The sequence below is a fragment of the Malania oleifera genome, chromosome 1 (genome assembly GCF_029873635.1).
Source record: "Malania oleifera isolate guangnan ecotype guangnan chromosome 1, ASM2987363v1, whole genome shotgun sequence".
Taxonomy (NCBI): domain Eukaryota; kingdom Viridiplantae; phylum Streptophyta; class Magnoliopsida; order Santalales; family Ximeniaceae; genus Malania; species Malania oleifera.
In genome coordinates, this window is record NC_080417.1 from 126630386 (window position 1) to 126653371 (window position 22986).

Consider the following 22986-nt stretch of genomic DNA (forward strand, 5'->3'; position numbering starts at 1 on the left):
ACTCAGTTCGTCATGAAAATTGCGGTCGACATTGTACTTGTGCAAATTTGTCTCATCAAGTGCAAACTCCATCGACAAAAATTATGGTTGACATGACGTACGAGGCACGTCATTCTGTAGTCACTTGTGAAAGGTGATTGCATAACCTATATGTTTTAGGAATATCAAAATTATTGTATGATTGATGCTAAAAAAATGTTTCTCTTTGTACAATTGAATCTCCTCCTATACTCCTACTCTTACTTTGAGGGATGTGTTTTACAAAAATTTCACCAATATACATGGCAAAAGAAGAACTTTGTGGGTCTAATGCAATTAGAACATCTGAATTATCTTTTATTGGTACATCGACACACACTAGACTTCTACAACTCCCTTGCAGTGGATATCTCAAAATCAATTCTAATTTGTAATCATTTTGATCGATACATAATTCTTCATATATTTTCCCTTTTAAACTTTCTAATTGTATCTTCTTTCTAATTCAAATCGTCTTCGTTGATTTAGTACTGTACTCAATACTGGTCAACCCATTTATAATTTTTCCATCAATATATAATAAAATCGTAATTTTGTTAATAGACAAACTTGATGTCATTCTAAAATTTCATTACCAAATCTAAGTCAGATTTCAATTGTCCGTAATAGATTCTTCTAATCGAAATCTTTAATTATTGATTACTATACTAATGATAAATATACTCCTACTATAATTTTCAAATTTAATGAGTTATAACTTTTTAACTGTAACACTCACTAGTATTTTTTCCAAAATAACCTAACCAACAGAAATAATACTCACTCTCACTAAAACTTAATTATACTCATTAATAATTAATTCGAATATCACTATTTAATTTATGCATTGTTCTAAATGACCGCTAATGATTATTAACTATATTTTACGTGAAAAAACTTAACCTTAAAATAATTAAACTAATTTAATTCTTATTTCTTAAAATCTCTTAATATTTAATCTAATCAAACATAAATATTGCTTATTAATACAATTTTCAAATTATAAACACTAAATAGCTATTGATAAAACTAAATTATAATAATTAATTACTAAGTGCCAAAATCACTAGTTTTACTTCTAATTTATCCAACTCACCTAATATTTAATTTAAACAAAAATAAATATTGCTCACTAATATTATTCTCAAACTAGAAATACTAAATAATGATCATTAAAACAAATTATAATCATTAATTACTCGGTCACAAAATCATAGCTAGTTTTACTTCTAATTTATCTAAATCACCTAATACTTAATCTAACCAAACACAAATATTGCTTACTATTACTATTATCAAATTATAAATACTAAATAACTGTCACTTAAACTAAATTATAATAAGCAATTGCTAAGTCACGAAGTAACTATATAATATACTACTAATAATATTAATTATATTTTATATAACTAAAGTAAACAATTTTAACTGTGTAATTTGAAAACAAATTAAGATATTTAAATTTTTAACTCAACTAGTGTAAATATTTTTTTTCTTAGAAAAAAATAATAACAACTAGATATTATTTCAATTTAACAAAATAAAAAGTATTTCTCACGTAACAACTAATTTTTCAACTGAATATATTTTACTAAATAACTAATTTAAGATCAAATTACTGCTATTCCAAATTTTAACTAAACTAATGTCTTTATTATTTTCTTACAAAAATAGACATTAACTGCAACTTAAATTTTTTTTTTATATAAAAATATTATTTTTAATAGAAAATGATTTTTAACAGAACAAACACCTCAATGAAAATTTTCAACGAATATTAACTTCTGCTAAAAAGAAATACCACAATAAAACATTTTCAACAAATATTAACTTATATTCAAAACAAATACCTCAACAAAAGAAATGTAAACAAATATCAACTTTTGTTTACTTCAAATCAATTTTCGTCCTAACAAATTTAAAAAAAAATCATTTTGAAATCATTTAAAATTATTGTTGTGGTCCGCCCCTTCTCCGGACCCCGTATACGCGGGAGCTTTGTGCACTGTGCGACCTTTTTTTTTTATTATATTTTTAAACGATAATATACAATCAAAGTTGAAACATATAATTTCACATATAATCAAATAATACAAAATTACAGTGCAATAATAAATATTATGATTAAATCACAATAATAACAAATAAATCTTATATAGCATACGTAAACCTGATATCAAAAAATACACTATAATTATAAAAAATACCTCCATAACAATCAAATCAATACAAGAAATCAAAACTCAAACCTTACAAAATTGGAGAGAATTTCAACTTCAAATTGAGAAAAGATAAGATGTTTTTGAATGACCTAATTTGAAGATAAATGGGCATTTTATACTGGTGATGTTTCTTTCATTTCAGTGAAAACGTTTGGTTTTACCTATCATGGTACAATTGTATTTATTTCATTTAAATATTATTATTTTTGTAAAAAAACTCATTCGACGTGGGGAAGCGCGTGGCGGTACCCCTCACAACCCCTAGCGGGTGGCGGCCCAGCTGTGCTGGACACCGCCTGCAAAGTGCAAAGCCCCTGCGTGTCCGAACCGAACCTTCACGTTCTCTAAAATATCTTTATTATTTTATTCCATTCCATTCTATATATTTTATTAGAGATTATATTCAGATATATAAATTTTTTTAAGCTGCAGTCTCTGATACTTGCCGAATCTCGCAAGTGGCTAGCTAGCTCCACTTGCTTTTCCTGAGCACTCTCCTGCTGAAAGCCGCCGAGACTGGCACAGCTGAACTGGAGATCTCGAATCTAGGGTTACGAATCTTCCAAGCTTTCAGATTGAGCTGTTCTAGAGAGAGAGAGGGAACGAGGGTTTCGCAGAGCGGGATAGAGGAGGAGGAGGTGGAGGATGAAGATACAGTGCAACGTGTGCGAGGCGGCAGAGGCGAACGTGGTGTGCTGCGCGGACGAGGCGGCGCTGTGTTGGGCGTGCGACGAGAAGGTGCACGCGGCCAACAAGCTGGCCAGCAAGCACCAGAGGGTTCCTCTCTCCACTTCGTCCTCGCAGATGCCTAAATGCGACATTTGTCAGGTTTCTCTCTTTCTTTTCTTACTTAATTTATCGTCTAAAATCTTTAATATTGTTTGATTGATGGGCCTGTGTATGTGTGTGAAACTGTTATACTTCCAACAAACCGAGGAGGGAAAATAGAAAAAGGAACGTTATTATGGTTTTTTGTGCCTTCCTGAAAATTTTGGTTTTCGGGGGGTGGGGGGCGCTACAGTTGAGCTACTTTTTGCGCGATGATTTTTCTCCACCGTGAATGGGTGGGTCCATCGTGTGACACAGTTGAATCTTAGCTGCTGTAGTACGGCACAAAAGTGCTACCAGAAATGTTCTCTGGAAGAACGTAAAGGGATGGGGGATTTTCCCCAACAAGAAGCCAGAAAATTTCCTTTTTTTTTTTCCCCTTATTGGGAGGTGTGGCTTCTCTGCAGTCTGTTTTGGTTCCATTTCAGCAAAAAAAGACAATGGAAAGGGAGGTATAATTTTGCTAGTCGGATCAAATGGAATTGAAAACCAAAACAGAAATAAAATGAACTAGCCATGTTAGGAAAAAAATATTTAGAAGGAGTTGTTTGCTGTGCAGCATCTTTCAACATTTCAGGAATGTGATGCCCATGATGTTTCATTCCCATATTTGTTTGACACTGAAATCTAACGTGGCAAGAATGTTAACTTTTCTGGGAATGAAGGATTTCGCAAAACGCAGGCATTTCTTTCCCACCTTCCCCTTGAATCCTATGTTCATAGGAATCCTCCTTCTAGGATTAAATTACCCTCACCATTTTGGCTGGTTGGATGTCAATGCCCCTGATAATATAATATTTTTGCACGCTGTTATTACATTTGAAATAATAACTTATAAAAATAAAATCAACATTATTATGTTATAAGAATATAATTTAATGGTTAGAATTTGGAAAATGTATTGCCCTCGATTATTTTGGTTAATTTGATTATTAAGTGCTTATTTTTTAACATTTATGATTGTTGAAAGTGAAAGTTTTAGGACATGGATTTAATTAGGTGCATGTTCTTACTTCTTAGTATGTTTTTGTGTTAAAAATGTAATTATGCTTTTTATATATTAGGACATGGATTTAGTTAGGCGCATGTTCTTAGTATGTTTTTGTGTTAAAAATGTAATTATAACAACAACAACAAAACCAAGCCTTAGTCCCACTAAGTGGGGTCGGCTATATGAATCTTTTTCCGCCAATTTATGCAATCATGGACCATTTCTTTTGATAGATTCAAGGATATTAAATTCTTACTCACTATCTCCTCTCAAGTTATTTTAGATCTACCCCTACCTCTTCTATTGCCCCCCATAGTAACTAAGTCACTCTTCCTCACAGGTGCACTATAAGGCCTACGTTGCAAGTGTCCATACCATCTGAGTCGTCCCTCCCTTATCTTATCTTTTATAGGAGTTACACCTAACTTACCACGAATATGTTCATTTCTTAATTTATCTTTCAATGTTATACCACTCATCCATTTAAGTATTCTCATCTCGACAACTTTTACATTTTGGATATTATGTTTCTTTCTCGCCCAACATTCCGATCCATATAGCATAGCTGGTCTTATAGCTGTCTTATAAAACTTTCCTTTCAATTTTAAGGGTATTCTACGATCACATAGCGCACTTGAAGCACTTCTCCATTTTAACCAACCTGCTTTAACTCTATGCATTACATCATCTTCAATTTCTCCTTCAGCTCGCATAATAGATCTAAGGTATTGAAATCTACAAGTGCTATTTATTTCTTCATCATCAAGTTTAATTTTATCTCCAATATTCTCCCTATCATTACTAAAATTACATTTCATATATTCTATTTTATTTCTACTTATCGTAAAGCCTCTAGATTCCAAAGCTTCTCTTCATAATTCTAACTCAGCCTATACTCCGTCCCTAGTTTCGTCAATTAATACAATATCATCTGCAAACAACATATACCATAGAACCTCCTTTTGAATACTCTTAGTCAATTGCTTCATCACTAAAGTAAAAAGATAATGACTCAAAGCAGATCCTTGATGTACACCTATGGTAATTGGAAATTCTCTAGTTTCTCCATGTATAGTCCTTACACTAGTCATTACTCCATCGTACATATCCTTAATGACATCGGTATACCTACAACATACACCATTTTTTTCTAAAACCCATCATAGAACTTCCCTAGGTATCTTATCATATGCTTTCTAAAGGTCAATAAATATCATATGCAAGTCCCTCATCTTTTCCCTAAACTTTTCCATTAATTTTCTTAAAAGAGAAATAGCTTCTGTGGTAGATCTCCCAGGCATAAAACCAAATTGATTTTCTAAGATCTTTGTTTCTAACCTTAATCTTTGTTAACTATCCTTTCCCATAGTTTCATCGTATGACTCATAAGTTTAATTCCTCGATAGTTATTACAATTTTGAATATCTCCTTTATTTTTGAATATAGGTATTAAAGTGCTTTTCCTCCATTCATCTGGCATTTTCTTAGTTTTTACATTTGTATTAAATAAATTAGTTAACCACGTAATTCCGTTATCACCCAAGCATTTCCAAACTTCAATTGGGATGTTATCTGGTCCCATAGCTTTCCCATTTTTCATCTTTTTTAATGCAAACTTAACTTCGTTAACTCTAATTTTGTGAACAAATCTTATATTTTTAGTCTTTTCTTCATTTGACAATTCTAAGTTTAAGCTTTTTATTTGGTTTTCGTTAAACAACTTACTAAAGTAACTTCGCCATCTTTCTTTAATATCTTTGTCCTTAACTAGACAATATCATCCTCACTTTTTATACATTTTACATTTCCTAAGTCTTTGCTCTTCCTTTCTCTAGCTTTAGAAAATTTAAATATATCTCTTTCCCCTTCTTTTGTACCTAATCTATCATACAAACTATTAAATGATCTATATTTAGCTTCACCAACGGCCCCTTTTGCATCTTTTCTTGCCTCCTTATATTTTTCAAAGTTATCTCTGTTTCTATATTTTTGCCACGTTTTATACCATATTCTTTTTGTCTTTATGATTTTTTGTACATCTTTATCCCACGACTAACTCTCTTTGCTTTTCGAGAATCTTCCCCTTGATTCACCTAAAATCTCTTTTGCTATCTTTTTAATAGAGCTAGCTAATCTATTCCAAAGAGTATTTGTATCTATCCCATCCTCTAAGGTTCAATCTCCATCTTTGATCATTCTATCTGTAAATTTTATAATATTTTCTCCTTTTAGGTTCCACCATCTAGTTCTTCTACACTGATTTATTTTATCATTTTTCTTCCATTTTTTAATACATATATCTAACACTAAGACTCTATGTTGTGTGGTTAGGCTTTCACCTGGAATAACTTTACAATCCTTGCATGATAAACGATCTACCCTCCTAGTTAAAAAAAAATCTATTTGACTTCTATTTTGTCCACTTTTAAGGGTTATTAAGTGTTCTTTTCTTTTCTTAAAGTAAGTATTCATTATACTAAAATCATATGACATAGCAAAGTATAAGATCATCTCCCCAGACTCATTTTTGTCTCCATATCCATATCCTCTATGTATCCTCTCATTTTATTTCTTCCAACGTGTTCATTCAAATCTCTTCCTATAAATATTTTCTCAGTACGTGGTATGCCTTGTATAATACTATCCATATCTTCCCAAAATTGTCTCTTAAGATTTTTTGCTAAGCCAACTCGAGGAGCATAAGCACTAATGGTATTTATTATCTCTTGTCCTAATACCATCTTGATTTTTATAATTCTATCCCTTACACTAGTTACATCCACAACGCTATCTTTTAAGTTTTTGTCTATATTAATGCCTACTCCACTCTTATGTTTTTCTTTTCCAGTGTACCAAAGTTTAAATCCTGATTTATCGATTTCTTTAGCTTTCTCCCCCACCCACTTAGTTTCTTAAAGGCAAATTATATTAATTCTTCTTCTAATCATTGTATCCACAATTTCCATGCTTTTACCCGTACGTGTCCCTATATTCCAAGTTGCTAATCTAATCCTAGTTTCCTGAACTAACGTCTTTACCTGCCCACGTCCAGAATGATGCAGGAACCCTCGCATATTTGACACTGTACCCGGGCGCCAACACGGCGAGTCGCTTCGGGGCAACGACCTAGCCCACTTTTCGCTACACCTGGGTGGTTCAAGTGCAACGCGTTACTCGTAGGGGACGCCCCTAGCAAATATTTGGTAAGGATTCATATCATAGTGATCTGACAAATTTTACGCTGGCTGTTAGCTACCTAACGCAACCCTCCTCCTTAACTCGGGCTTGGGACTGGTTGTGTGTGAAAAAATTAGGACATGAAGTGCATCATAGGCGCATGTTAAGGATATAATGGTCATATTCTTGAAATGCCTCCCATGATTCCCATGTTGAACCAAACACTAATGTGGACGTCTTGTTTAAATTCTTGGGAATATTACAACATGGACCAAACAAAAATATTTTTATGAGGTAGGCATCCCATTCCTAAGATTCCTGGAATTTCATGCCAAAAATATTTTTGATGCCGTGAAACAAAAGTTCCTAAAAGGTCTAGGATTCATAGGCCTTTTTCTTTTTTGTTTTTAATATATTATTTTGAAAGAAGCAAGGTCACAATCAAAATTGTGAGAATTGAGTGCATACTTTTACCATTGTACACTGGTGAATATAATACGGGGAAATAATAATGCTCAAGGAATGTGCAGCATAAATTATGAAATAACTACCAGATAAAAATGAAAAAAATTCAAGTTGTGATGCACAAGATCGATAATATGGCACATGTAAGGTGCCAGTCCACTTTCAGCACGTTATGTAATTGACAGTTTGACATGGAGCAAAATCGCATTAGACAAGGACAAATATCATGTTATGTTTGAATGACTCTTGAAGAGCTCTTTTTCACTTGTCCTTAGTTGGGGAGCTGAAGTTCCTGGGGAGCTGAAGGTCCTGTTTGATTCAAATAGTAGTTAAATCTATCTACAGGCAAAGGTTTTGTAAAAGTATCAGCTCTTTGATTGGGAGAAGAGATACAGTGTGAGCAAAATACCAATGCTACTGCTGGAGAACCACCAAAGGAGAACTTTATATGTTTGTATTGAAGCTAGTTTTTAAAATTTTGTTTTGGAAAAACTCTTGTTATTTTAGAAGTTTAGTTAATTTAGGTTTATTTTGTGTATTTTAAATACTTTGAGTTATTTTGTCTTTTCTTATTTTATTGGGTTTTATATGTATGTGTTAGCAGTAGTAGCGGGTATAAGTGTTCTACATTTAAGTTATTATACAGTTGATCATTTTGAAGTCAGAATTGCTGCAGTCAACACCCCCCCCCCCCCCCCCCCCCCCCGCGGCCGCGGGGGGGCACCCTCTTTCTCCTGCAGGTTCCTGCTTCTCTTCTTCTTCCTTCCTCTTTCCTCTCGCATCTCTATTCTGTTCTGCCTCTCATTCTGTCTTTCTCCTCCTCTTCTTCTTCTTCTTCAATTCTCTCCCTTTTGTGAGTTTCATTACTTGTCCTACATCAGCTACCTTTTCCAAACAAAGAAGAGTCTTCTTCTCTCAATTCTCTCTCTTACTTGCTCTACATTATCTACCTTTTCCAAACAGAAAAGAAAGAAAACCAAGGGGAGAATACCAAGGGAGCAAGTTGCAACTGAAAATCTGAGCTTCTTCTTCTTCTTCTTCTTCTTCAATTCTCTCTCTTTTCTGAGTTCCATTACTTTTGCTACATCAGCTAGTTTTTCCAAACAAAAAGAGAGAAAACCAAGGGAGCAAGCTGCAACAGAAAATCTGAGCTTTTCTGAGTTTCATTACTTGTCTGCATAAACTAGTACATCTGATTAACCACTTAAAAGTTGGACTGAGGTGCTGAGTTAGTTCCCTTGTAAAGAAATTAGGATCAGGTTTATGTGGATATAGGAGTGTGGACAGGCTTGTCACTCTTTCATCTTAGCGCTTTTTTTGTGAGTTTCATTACTTGTCCTACATCAGCTACCTTTTCCCAAAAAAAAAAAAAAAAAAAAAAAAAACACCTAGGGAGCAAGTTGCAACAAAAAATCTGAGCTTTATAGTTAATTGATGAATAAACTAGAACATCTGATTAACCACATAAAAGTTGGATTGAGGTGCTGAGTTAGTTCCCTTTCTTATGTAGAAATTAGGATCAGGATTATTAGGATATAGGAGCGTGGACAGGCTTGTCACTCTTTCATCTTAGTGCTATCTAAAAGAGATTGAGCAAAACAAGATTGTGTAAGGAAGTAATGACCAGAATGAACACTTACAAAGTAATGAATAGAGCTCATATCCATTACTGCAAATTCATTGCTCTAGTTCTGAATAAGATCATGAAGAAAAGCAGTGTCCTTGGTAATGAGCTCATAATCCACATTGCACATATATGAGTGTAATTTGCTTGACTAGCCAGCCTAATGCTTGCCACGATTTACCAACAGAACACTTTCAATGTCATTCAAGGAAATATAAGCGGAGGCATTAAGCAACTTACAAAAACAATGGCACGCAATCAGTAAACATTGAAACAGTGTAATTCATTGACCAACACCACCGTTAACAATGTGTGCCTAGCAAGGGAGGCAAGTAGGCTAAACACGTTTACAATACCTAGTTAGTTTTACAAGTTGATGAATTCTCACCTTCCCTTAAATAGATTTCTATGCAATTCTCATCCTAGCACTAGGAAACATCAATATGACCGAGGAGTCATACTCCCCCTTTTAGCCTAGGGAAAAATTATCTCTGAAAAATAACCCTACACTAGTATTTATATAATGGAAACTCATCCTAAATGTACAAGACAAGCGGTCATAGGCAAGCATAATGCCCTGAACAAGCTTGACTTGTGACACTCCCCCACTTATGTGGTCGATGTCCTCGTAGACTTTGATGCTAGGCACTCTTCAACTTTGTCCACGAACGGTTGCATGTCTTCCGCAGAAACCCAGCTGATTTCTTCGTTGCCCAGGCCTTTCCACTTCATGCCAAAGGTCATTTTTACTAGAAAACATTAATACCCAAGCAAACTGTGAATTGGTATAAACATTTTGAAACATAGTACATTTTCTTTTGGGAATGTCTAGCAATTCAAAGGTTTAATTCAACATTTTCGTTATGGCATATTTCATGGTAAAAGCAGTGCATTCACATTATAATTTTATTTTAAATCATTAGTAATCTACTCAGCCTTAGGAAATCTCTCTCATTTAGAAAAACCGTTATCATCCTTTTAGTATCTTACATGACACATATTTATGCGTCTATTTTAAGCATAACCATGATATACTGTATTTAGAGCACGTGTCTTTCCATGATCCCATTCTCTTTCTACTCCTTGAACTAGAATTTGTGCATTCTAGTAACATCGACTTTAAATAAATATTGCAGGGTCAGCCAAATTATGGATGAACCAAATTGAAGAGATGAACTAAAACAAGAAAACTGTGCTTCAAGGTCTTTTTTGGGACCATAGAGAGCATGATATAATTTACATGCATAACCAATTTGAGTGTCATCTTCCAAGATACACGCAGTGTTTTTGTGTGTGTGTGTCTGTATAATGTTGTTTTAAGTTGGAGATGGGGAAGAGAAGTATGGAATAGAGATGAAAGAGGAAAAAGTTAGTTGGCAGTTTCTTGGAGCATATGCATGGCTTCAGGTCTGCTCTCTTATGTATCAATAGTAAAAAGACATGACAGATAGACTTGCCCTCACTCACAACTACTAAAATAGCATATTCTCTTTTAACGCTCCCCTCTCAAGCTAGAGGTGTATAAATATCGAGCAGGCTTAAATAAAGCCTTTGTGGAAACATCGCCTAACCAATCTAGTGATTTCACAAATGAAGTCCTCACAACCTTCTTCAACACAGCATCCCTCACAATACAGCATCCCTCACAAAATGATTGTCAAATTGAATGTGCTTTGTCCTCTCATGCAGGGTAGCTAGCAATATAGAATCGTAGCTTGATTGTATGAAACATATATGGGTTTTGGTTGCCAAGAATTCCACCTCTTATGCAAAAGACTATGTTAACTGGCATCTGGTGTGGCTCCTAGTATTCTAGTCTCACTTAGCAAATCCAAGGTATATTTTCACTAAGATAGAATTAATCATTTCTTACATTGCACAATCTCAATACCAAGAAAATGGCGTAGGATATCCTAGTCCTTGATTTGAAATTTTTCTAAAGCCACCAGTTGATATCTACAATCCCACTTTGGTCATTGCTAGTGATGATGATATCACCCACATAAATTACTAGAAGTACCACATGTGTCTCCTTTTTGCAGGCAAAGACCTCTCTTTGCAGACAAAGACCAAATGGTGAGAATAGGATAAAATCAAATGTAGAGACTAACATATTAAATTTGTCGAACCAAGATCAAAGAGACTTAAGACCACGAATCAGCTTATGCATCCAACATACCTTATCATCCTCCCATGGAGGAGGTTGCTCCATGCATACCTCTTCTTGCAAATCTCCAAACAAGAAAAAGCAAACTTCCATGCAAAAAGGCATTTCACGTCCAACTAGTATAAGGGCCAATTAAAATAAATTGCCCATGAGATCAATGCACAAACATAATTTAGTTGAGCAATAGGAGAGAAGGTCTCAAAAAGATCAATACCATATGTTTGGATGTATCCCTCGACAATCAATGAGCCTTAAATCGTTCGATAGAGCCACCAGGAGTATATTTGATGGAGTATACCCAATGTCACTTATGTAACTCCTTGATCAACAAGTCCCATGCTCCTTGAGTAGTCAATGTATCCATTTCTACATTCATTGTATGCTTCTACCAAGGCATAGCAAGCACTCCAACATGTGAGGAATGCATAGAAATAAAGGGCATAAACAAGGCAAACGAATGCACTAGACTAGGAAGGGGAAGGAGCAATGGATGAGCAACTAGAGATTGTGGACCTTTTTGATGAGCTGTTGGAAAATCTAAGTTATGCTGTGAGGGATCACCAAGATTAGGAGTTGAACATTGTTGGGCAAGAGGCGGTTTGCACGTGGTAGTAATGTTTGTGCCTACTTTTTATTGTTTATAAATCTTCAATTGTTTCTCTGTGCTAGTAACTGATGGATTTGGAAGAGGAGCACAAATTTTCTGCAGAGGGACAGTGATAGGAACAAGAGGATCAATGCACAAGGTAGAACCTGAAATTGTTGATGGACTCAAAATGGATTCATCCAAGAACAGCCCAGCATTAGAGAAATAAGAAGTCCCCTCAACAAGGGTAAAATTTGTAGTAGAATTTCCTGCGAGTGTGGGGATCATAACATCTATATCCTTACTATGTTTGAGTACCCAACAAATGCATATCTAAGCAAGGAGATAATTTTTATTGATCAATGTGTGGAACATGAACAAAACATGTGCATCCAAGGATGCTAGACAGCAAAGAAAATGTATGTGTCTTGGTACATGAAAGAGAATGAAATTTTCCCATTTAGAACATTTAAGGACACCGTATTAAGCAAAAAACAGGCTAAGAAGAGCATTAGTGGAAAGGGTTTTAGGGCCATTTCTTCAAAAGAGTATAGACTGTGTTATGTCAAGTAAATGTCTATTTTTTATCACTCACTTGCTTCATTTTGCGGGGTATGTATACTTGATATTTGATGAATAATTCCTCTGGCCAAGCAAAAAAAAAAAACAGAAAGGAAAAAGATTGAAACTCATATTGAACAATTTCAAATGCATTATTGTACCAAAAATTTGGATAATAATGACAATTTGAGTTACTATTTCATGGTAAAATTGAGAAATACATCAAGAAATTCAAACTTATCTTTTAATAGATATATCCAGGTCAATAGGCAAAAAAAAAAAAAAAAAAAAAAAAAAATATATAAAGGATACAAAATATTGATGATTAAGTTAAATTCTTGTCTCTACATGGAAAAGATGTTTGCCTTCCTAAATTGACTTGTAGAAATCTCAAATGAGGAGTAGGCCTAAACATTGGAAAAACTTGTTGCAATTTTTGGAAAGATGGATGACTCGAATGAGCTTGCCATTGATCTATGGAAATGCTATGAATAGAAGTTAAAGAAGTTGTATGATAAGAATTGGATTTACCACTACCACAATTGAAATAGTACAAGCCATTCTTTTCTTGCGCTCCACTAATACTCTTCTTGGTATGGAGATTTGGATTAACACAATGAACAGAAAAACAATGTCATAGAACAATTATGAGATTTAGTTGGTTAATTAACTGATGATAGATTCAAGAAAAATATAGGCACATAGGACACATGAAGGAATAATAGAAGGAAACAAAAGCATATTGCCATAACGAGAAGCCGGTGCAACTAGACCATCAACAAGAATAACGCTTACAAGCAACAACGGATCCAAGGCCTACAGTAAGTGGGGGATGAGTCATTTGCACCCCATGCATGAGGCAATTCTTTGATATTTTTCTATTTGTTTTATAAGATTTCGTTTTTACAATTATTAATTCATAATCATAATCTATTGCATTATTAATTCACACAAAGTGTTGGAGTACTAATAGAAAAAAAGAAGCAAACTTTTCACTCTATTCTGAAAAAAAGATATACTATGTTGTTATGAATTGGAATAGCTTTATATTCAACTCATTTGTAATTCTATTGGAATCTCTCTCTTGGTATAAGTGACTAAACAATCATTTAGCGATTCATCCAACAATTTAGGGGTCAATATGAAAAAAAAATAACAAGTTAGGGTTCATCTCAAATTAGGACTTGTAATAAAACAACTCAAGGTTCTAAAATATTTTATGAAATTTTCAGAAAATATAGATGGAAATCTAGAAATCTAATTTTGTTTATTTGAATTGGGATCCAAATAAAAAAAACTAAAAATAATAATAATTAGCCCCCCAAGTCTTATTTATTTGGACATAGATCCATGTTGAGTGGGTGCGATCCCCAAAAACCATGCTGCTCTAAGCTTACGGCTTATATATATTTGTTAGAAGAAAATATGTTATTTTAGTAGTTTGGTTGTGTTAACGGGGAAATTTTGTCCATTAAGAACTTATTATTATTAGTATAAGAAGGTAGACTTGTAGCTGAATGTAGACCCTAGGAGACTGCTGCCCAATTTTTTCTCCTTTTCTCTCCTCCACCTCAAACATTACAATATGATATCAAAGTTGGTTATCAAGAGGTCTTGGGTTCTAGTTTTGTTGCCTACATTGAATGTAAGTTTGTTAAAAGATTATCATGTTCCCAATATGGGTATTATTCATTGTTTGTTTCTCTATCCCCATGTATTGAGGCTACACTAACGAGGGATTGTTAAGGTTTGATTTACATTGTTGGCCCACAACCTGATAGCTAAGCTTTTAAGTGAAGTGATAATCTAGCATGATAACATCTAGTTCCAGGTCATATGCAAAAAATCATTGAAGGACACAAAAGATTGAGGACCAACCAAATTCTTGACTTTGCATGGACCTCTAATATCTAAATGAATAAGCCTAATATCTAAATGAATAAAAGAAAATAATAATTTATTGAGGGACTCGACTTTAGACGGAAAAAATGTCCTAATATGCTTTCTCAATTGACGCGTAAAACAGTCAAAATGAGAACATACTTTGAACATATGAAGAATTGTAGTTTTTGAAGTGATGGACGACCCAACCGAGCATGTCATTGGTTAAACAATTGAGGGTTTGTGAACAACAGAAAGTAAGCATAGACATCATTGCCACTATGTAGAAGTCACTTTTGCTGCTGCTGTTTTGATTTCTAATTTTGGAGATTCAGCCCAGTGTGACTTGGATTCCCCATTGCTCGGAATGGTACTCGAACATGTGTTCAATAGTTCTTAGTTGCTTATCCTATTGCTCATTATGTTTTAGTTTTTCACCTTCCTAGTCCTTTGTATTCTTTTGGCTTGTCTATTTCCCTAGTTTATACCCCTTCCTCGTGTGTTGAAAAGCTTGCTAATCTTGGGTGAAAACATGCAATGGATGAAGAGATGGATGCCTTGACCACTTAAAAACACGAGACTTGGTGGATCTTCCTCTCATTATGGAGTTGTCATTGGGTCTACATCATCCAATATCTTCTTGATTGCTCTATTGAACATGTTAATTTTTGGTTGGTTGCCAAGGGATACACCTAAGCATATGTTATTGATTATTTTGAGACTTTCCCTCATGTTGCTTGACTAAGTTTGTGTGGATCTCACTAGCAATTAATTTTGATTAGCTCGTATACTAATTTGATATGAAGATGCCTTTTTGTATGGAGATTTGCAAGAAAAGGTATACATAGAGCAACCTCCTTGGTATGTTGCTTAGCAGGGATGGCCAAAGTAAGTAGGTTGCATAAGGCCGCTTATGGTCTTAAGCAGTCTCTCGAGTTTGGTTTGACAAATTTAGCGTTGTAGTCTCCCATTTGCTTCGAGCTACTTTGACTATTCGAATTTTGCCCGCAAAAAGGAAACAAGTATGGTGCCTCTAGTAGTTTATGTTGATGATATTATCATCACTAGTAGTGATTAGAGTGGAATTGCACATATTAAGCAGTAGGAATAGAGAATGCGACTGCATTATAAGGTTGTAATTGAAATAGATCAAGCAAGTTCGAATTGACATAACGTGAAACCTGTTAGTCCAAAAATGTTGTGGAAAACAACAAAAGTTGGCTTCAAGAAAAATCTCAAGTCACGGACTTGCGTACCTTGCGCTACTTTCTTGTTATTGAGATTATATGTAGGAAAAGGTTGAATCTATCTCAGTGAAAATATATGCTGGACTTGCTAAGTGAGTCTGGTTTATTGGGAGCTAAACTAGTTGATGACTTGATGCTCCTATGGAACCCAATGTGAAGTTGTCTCGGGATGTTTGACCAGACTTTGACGGCAAATGTTGATATAGGAAGTTGGTTGGCTAGTTGGTCGACTTGACTTTTACTGGACTTGACATATCTTTTGTAGTGGGGTTGGTGATCCGTTAATGAAAATCGCTAACAACTGCGTTTGAATCATACTCTGATGCAAATTGGGCTAGCTAAAGATTGAAGGTCTACCATTGGATATTGTACGTTTGTGGGAGGTAATCTTGTTACTTGGTGAAGCAAGAAACAAACCATTGAAGCAAAATGTCGAGCAATGGCTCATATTGTGAGTGAGCTTATGTTACCGAAGTTTCTTATGTCAGAGATGGGATTCTTGGTAATGAATCCAATAGATATGTTTTGTGATAATCAAACTACCTTTTGTATTGCTAGCAGTCCATTTTTCATGAGTGGAGAGAGCACATTGAAGTTCTCCCTCATTTTGATAGAGGATGTTGAGTTGAAGAAGATGGGGGGGACTCCCTTTGTGAAATCTATGGGTGGTGTTGTTTCTACAAATTCTTTATTTGAGGCCTTCTTATCTAATGGTTGTTACAAATAGGGGTTTGGTGATATTTATACACCTCTAGCTTGAGGAGGGGGAGTGTTAGAAGAGATTATGTTCTTGTAGTAGTAATGATTACAAATTTGGGAAATCAGCCATATTAAAACCACCTTCTAGGAGGAGGTATCAACTCGTGCAGATCTGGTATCCAACACCTCTACGAGGATGGTGACCCTAGAATGCATTTTGCTTGGTGTTTAATCATGTACAAGTTCTACGTATCAATTAATCAATCTCTAAGCTAACGTAGGGCCAAGGAACTGGTAGCTATGTTTTGTGGTACCAAGGCCAAGTTCCGGAGTATAGTTGTATGAGGTGTAGATATTAGGCCCCCCCTACACACTCAACTCATTCCACAAATGGTACCATGATAACTTTGAGATTTCAAACATTAACCAGGCATGGACTTTGATTCTTCATTTTTATTTTAGATTACCTCCCTTTAAATGTTGTTCCACCCTATGACCATCTAGCATCTCTGTTAGGAATATAGGGTTTCCCTCACCTCAAGAATCTCAAAAGGATGCTATTGCCCCACTTTTGGGTTTCATCATCAGATTAATTGATTAACATGTGCTGTCGTTGAATTCCAATTATGTAAAAGCAGGCAGGAGCATTTCCAATAAGCAAGCAATTTATATCAAGCAGTCAAATCTCTTATGCAAATCGAAAGTAATAGCTTACCTTAAAACATTCAAATATCAGAAAAAAACAAGAAAGGCAATAACAATTAAAATGGTAAGTCAAATATTATTCTAATTAAAGGAAACAAGTCAAAAATTTCTTAACTAACATATACAACAACAACAACAACACAACAAAACCAAGCCTTAAGTCCCACTAGGTGAGGTCGGCTATATGAATCTTTTTCCGCGAATTTATGCGATCATGGACCATTTCTTTTGACAGATTCAGGGATATTAAATCCTTATTCACTATCTCCTTCCAAGTTATTTTAGGTCTACCCCTACCCCTTCTATTGTCCCCCACAGTAACTAGCTCACTCTTCCTCACTAGCGCACTACGTGGCCTACGTTGCAAGTGTCCATACCATTTGAGTCGTCCCTCCCTTATCTTATCTTCTATAGGAGCTACACATAACTTACCGCAAATATGTTCATTCTTTAAAAAATCTTTCAATGTTATACTACTCATCCATATAAGTATTCTCATCTCGACAACTTTTACTTTTTGGATATTCTGTTTCTTCGTTGCCCAACATTTTTGATCCATATTGCATAGTTGGTCTTATACTTGTCCTATAAAGCTTCCCTTTAAGGGTATTCTATGATCACAGAGCATACTTGAATCACTTCTCCATTTTACCCAACCTACTTTAACTCTATGTATTACATCATCTTCAATTTCTCCTTTAGCTTGCATAATAGATCCAAGGTATCAAAATCTACAAGTGTTATTTATTTCTTCATCATCAAGTTTAACTTTGTCTCCAATATTCCTCCTACCATTACTAAAATTACATTTCATATACTGTTTTATTTCTACTTATCCTAAAGCCTCTATATTCCAAAACTTCTCTCCATAATTCTAACTTAGCCTCTACTCCGTCCCTAGTTTCATCAATTAATACAATATCATCTGCATACAACATGCACCATGGAACCTCCTTTTGAATACTCTTAGTCAGTTGGTCCATCACTAAAGCAAAAAGATAAGGACTCAAAGTAGATCCTTGATGTACATCTATGGTGATTGGAAATTCTCTAATTTCTCCATCTATAGTCCTTACACAAATCATTACAACATCGTACATATCTTTAATGACATCAGTATACTTACTACATACACCATTTTTTTCTAAAACCCACCATAGAACTTCCCTAGGTATCCTATCATATGCTTTCTCTAGGTCAATAAATATCATATGCAAGTCTCTCTTCTTTTCCCTAAACTTTTCCATTAATTTTCTTAAAAGATATATAGCTTCTGTGGTAGATCTCCTAGGCATAAAACCAAATTGATTTTCTGCGACCTTCGTTTCTAAGCTTAATCTTTGTTCAACGACCATTTCCCATAGTTTTGTTGTATGACTCATAAGTTTAATTCCACGATGGTTATTACAATTTTGAATCTCCTTTATTTTTGTATATAGGTATTAAAGTATTTTTTCTCTATTCATTAGAAATTTTCTTGGTTTTTATAATTGTATTAAATAAATTAGTTAACCATATAATTCCATTATCACCTAAGTATTTCCAAACTTCAATTGGGATGTTATCTGGTCCTACAGCTTTCCCATTTTTCATCTTTTTTAGTGCAAACTTAACTTTGTTAACTCTAATTCTGCGAAGAAATCTCATGTTTTTAGTCTTTTACTCATTTGACAATTCTAAGTTTAAGCCTTCTATTTGGTTTTCATTAAACAACTTACTAAAGTAACTTTGTCATCTTTCTTTAATGTCTTCGTCCTTAACCAAGACAATATCATCCTCACTTTTTATACATTTTACATTTCTTAAGTCTTTACTCTTCCTTTCTCTAGCTTTAGCAAGTTTCCTAACTAGTGAGAGACACATTTTTCTAAAGTGAGCGAGATAAGAAACAAAAAAATAAACCAAAATACACACTTTATGTACAAAAAGACACGTTTCTCTTGATTTTCAACCTTTTTCTGTTTTTGATCTTTTTGACAAATTTGTGAAACACTCATCTATGAAAAGCACTAAGGGAAACCTTAGAAAGTGTTAACTTATAAAATTTCCAATTTTTTTTTAAAAAAAATTTCGAAACCCTAATTTGAGAAAACGCATGAAAGGAAATCCTAAAACCATTGAAAACAACTTTAAAAGCTTCTTAAACCATGTAAAGCAAAGTTAGCGTTTTCCATTTTTTTTTTTTTTAACTCTTTTAACATTTTCAATTTTTTTTTTGACAATTTTATAGTAAATAAAATTATAAATGGAAATAACAACAACAACAACAATAATAATAACAATGATAAATTCCCAAAGATAATCAAATAAATAGCCCAAAGGTAATAAAAATATGTTTATTGAAATTTTAAAAGATTTTCTCTAGATTTTTATTGATTTTTAGATAATTTATAATTTGTTATTACGCAATATAAGTTTAAAAATAAAAGGAAAAATGAAATGGAGCATGCATATGCACGAGCATGCAAAAGGGGTATCCTCTTCTTCAACGCAGCTAGGGTTTTGGATCCTAACTGTCGCTGTTGTTGCTCATGTGTTCCAACTTGGTTGGGCCACTAGTTGCCACCACAATGATTGTTGTCATCTCTAGAAAACGCTTTTGCTGCTCCGCCTGTCTACCACCATGATTCACTATAGGGTCATGCCAGAGCAGTAATTGTGTAAAATTAAATCGTCTCCCTCTCACGCACCTATTGTGGAACCCTCCAGAGTTTGACACCGTCGCCAGAAAGAGAACGTTGGCCGAATCTGCTGCCATTGTGACCCACTATTGTCCACGACAATCTTTGCCTAAAAACAAACTCTCTCTCTCTCTCTCCTTTTTTCCTCTGTTTCTTTCTACCCTGCCTGTATGGAGGGAAGATTGGGTACCTTGTTGCCTAGCCTTGGCTCCACCTTTGCCGGAGAAGTTGTGGGGAAGTGGGAACTACAGCAGCAGCGACCTTGAGTTGAATCGCACAGATGGAGGAGGAGGAGGATGGTAAAAGAGATGTTTGTTTAAGTGGAGGGATTCTTGGCAATATCTTTTGTGGGGTTTGGCAGGAAGAAGGAAGGAATTGCATTATGGAATTGTGCTCTATTTGCAGTGTTTTGGGGATTGTGGAAGGAACTTATCTTGCGTTTATTTTTAGGGAAGAAGTTATCATATTTGTGGTGTGGGAAAAGGTTGCTTTTATGGCTTTTTTATGGTGTGTGGGCTATGAAAACTTCAAGGAAATGTGTTTTTCAGTTGTTCAACATGATTGGCATTGTCTTCTTAGGGTTTGCTGATTTTCTTTTACTGCCTTCTTATATTTTGTGTTTTTTTTCCCCCTGGGGGTTCTCATATTTCGGCAAGGAGATGTCTTCTCTCCTAATTGTACATTCTTTGTCTATGTAATGAATTTTTTTTTTTCTATCAAAAAAGAAGAAGAAAAAAAAGGAAAAAGAAAAAAAGGGATGTTTGTGTATGCTGGTCTTTCTCATAACTCTCACCCTCTACTATTATATCAACATACTAAGAATTGATTACAAAAAATAAAAAATAAAAAAAGAAAAAAAAAGATAGAAGAAGAGAAATAAGAAGTAGATGATGATGATGATGATGAGTATCAAGGTAATAGTGATGTTCATTAAGAGTATAGGGGATGAATCACACAATTACGGTATACTTGCAAACATCTAAATAACACATGCAAACGAAAGGACCTTGCCATACCTTCGCTTATACGGATTGATGATGATGAGTATCATGGTCATAGTGATGATCATGAAAAGTATAAGGGTTGAATCACACAATTATGGTAGATTTGCAAACATTTAAATAATTATGAGCATGAAAACAGAAGGAACTTGCCATACCTTTGCTTATAGGGATTTGCATGCTTACAACAATAATTTATTCATGAAGATCAATCGTGTTCATTGGATGAATGGATTATCAATTGTATTGAATCCCTTCTTTATAAGGGTTCTTCTCATTATATAGCAACGTTTGAGCTAATTACATGGTAGTTACATGGTAGCTAATTACATGGCAGTTACATGGTTGCAGCTAATTACATAGCAGTTACATGGCCGCAGCTAATTACATGGCAGTTAAAGCTATAATACAAGAATCATGCCATAAATAAACAGGCTAATTATGGCTTGATGTAATCTGATTGGCATCCCCCCACAAATTGATGCGGGTCGATCAAGAAGCATCAATTTGTCCATGAGAAACTAATGGCGCTGACGAGTCATGGCTTTCGTAAAGATGTCAGCAATCTGGAGGTCAGTGGAAATGTGAGGAAGAGAAATGACACGAGTGTCCATTGCTTCCCGAATAGAGTGACAATCCACCTCAATATGCTTCGTGCGCTCATGATAAACGAGATTGGCAGCAATCTGAATAGCACTAGTGTTATCAGCATGGAGAGGAGTGGGATCAGATTAAGAGAAACCTAGCTCAGCAAGAAGCCCATGAAGCCAACTAATCTCATAACAAGCAGCAGACATCGCACGGTATTTAGATTCAGTTGAAGATTTTGAAACACGAGCCTGCTTTTTACTCTTCCAAGAAATCAAAGAATCTCCAAGGAAGAGGCACCAACCCGTGATAGAACGGCGAGTATTAGGACAATTGGCCCAATTAGCATCACCATAAGCAACGAGATGAAGAGGAGAGCCAGCATAAAAGAACAATCCTTGGCTAGGGGCCCCGAAGATATCAAATGATACGACGAATGGTAGCTAAGTGTAAATGGCGTGGAGTCTGCATAAACTGGCTAACCTGTTGGACAAAAAAGGAAATATCAGGCCAAGTAATAGTCAAATAGTTCAAGCTACCCACCAGCTGGCGATACACAGTAGGATCAGAAAGGAGATCACCCTCCTCACGACGATACTTCGTGTTAACTTCTAGAGGAGTATCCACAGAAGAAGTATCCTGAAGACCTGCCAAAGTAATTAAATCCTGTGTATACTTATGTTGATTTAGGAAGATGCCCAAAGGAGCAGTGTGAACTTCCAATCCCAAGAAGTACGTAAGGGGACCAAGATCCTTCATATGAAAAGAGGCGTGAAGATGCTGCTAGAGACGATCAATCAAAGCAGAATCGGTCCTGGTGATAACAATATCATCAACATAAACTAGAAGAAGAACAACGAGCAGATGTCTTGCAAAGGAACAAAGAAGAGTCATATTGGCTTTGTTGAAAGGAAAATTGAAGCAAGGTAGTTCGAAACTTGTCAAACCATGCTTGGGGAGCTTGTTTCAGGCCATAGAGAGATCGCTTCAGCTTACATACATCCGAAGAAGAAGAGGAAAAACTAGGTGGGAGGGCTTTCCTCTTTGAGGTCACCATGAAGAAATGCGTTTTTGACGTCCATTTGATGAAGTGACCAGCCTTGTGAAGTAGCAGTAGAAATAATCATACGCACTGTAGTCATCTTGGCTACCGGAGCAAGTCTCCTCATAGTCCACCCCATACTCTTGCTTGTTGCCAAGGGCAACCAACCATGCCTTGTACCGGTCCAAAGTTCCATCAGAGCGGAGCTTGATCGAGTAAACCCATTTACAACTGATGGCCTTAATATTAGACGGGCAAGGAACCACGTCCCTTGTAAGATTCTTGGAGAGCCCTAAGTTCCTCATCCATCGCTTTCCGCCAACATTCATGCTTAACAGCCTCAGAAAAACATATAGGAATGGGAATAGAAGTTAAAGTAGCATTAAAACCATATTGATCAGGAGGGTGTGATACTCGTGCAGAGCGTTGAGGACTAGGTGCAGGAGCCATGTTAGGCTCAGGAGGCGCAAACGGCGTTGTATTAGATGCGGTGGAAGAGTCAA

At 35.2% G+C, this 22986-nt stretch overlaps 1 protein-coding gene across 1 annotated transcript in view; it reads left to right on the top strand.

Annotated features, from left to right (window-relative positions):
* The first annotated feature begins 2522 nt into the window (after positions 1–2522).
* LOC131157218 (B-box zinc finger protein 22) overlaps positions 2523–22986 on the top strand; it is a 42847-nt gene continuing 22383 nt past the window's right edge. Inside the window, exon 1 of the mRNA XM_058111205.1 lies at positions 2523–3068. Within this exon, the coding sequence (XP_057967188.1) occupies positions 2886–3068 (183 nt within the window). The 5' untranslated portion in view covers positions 2523–2885. The remainder of the gene's footprint in view (positions 3069–22986) is intronic.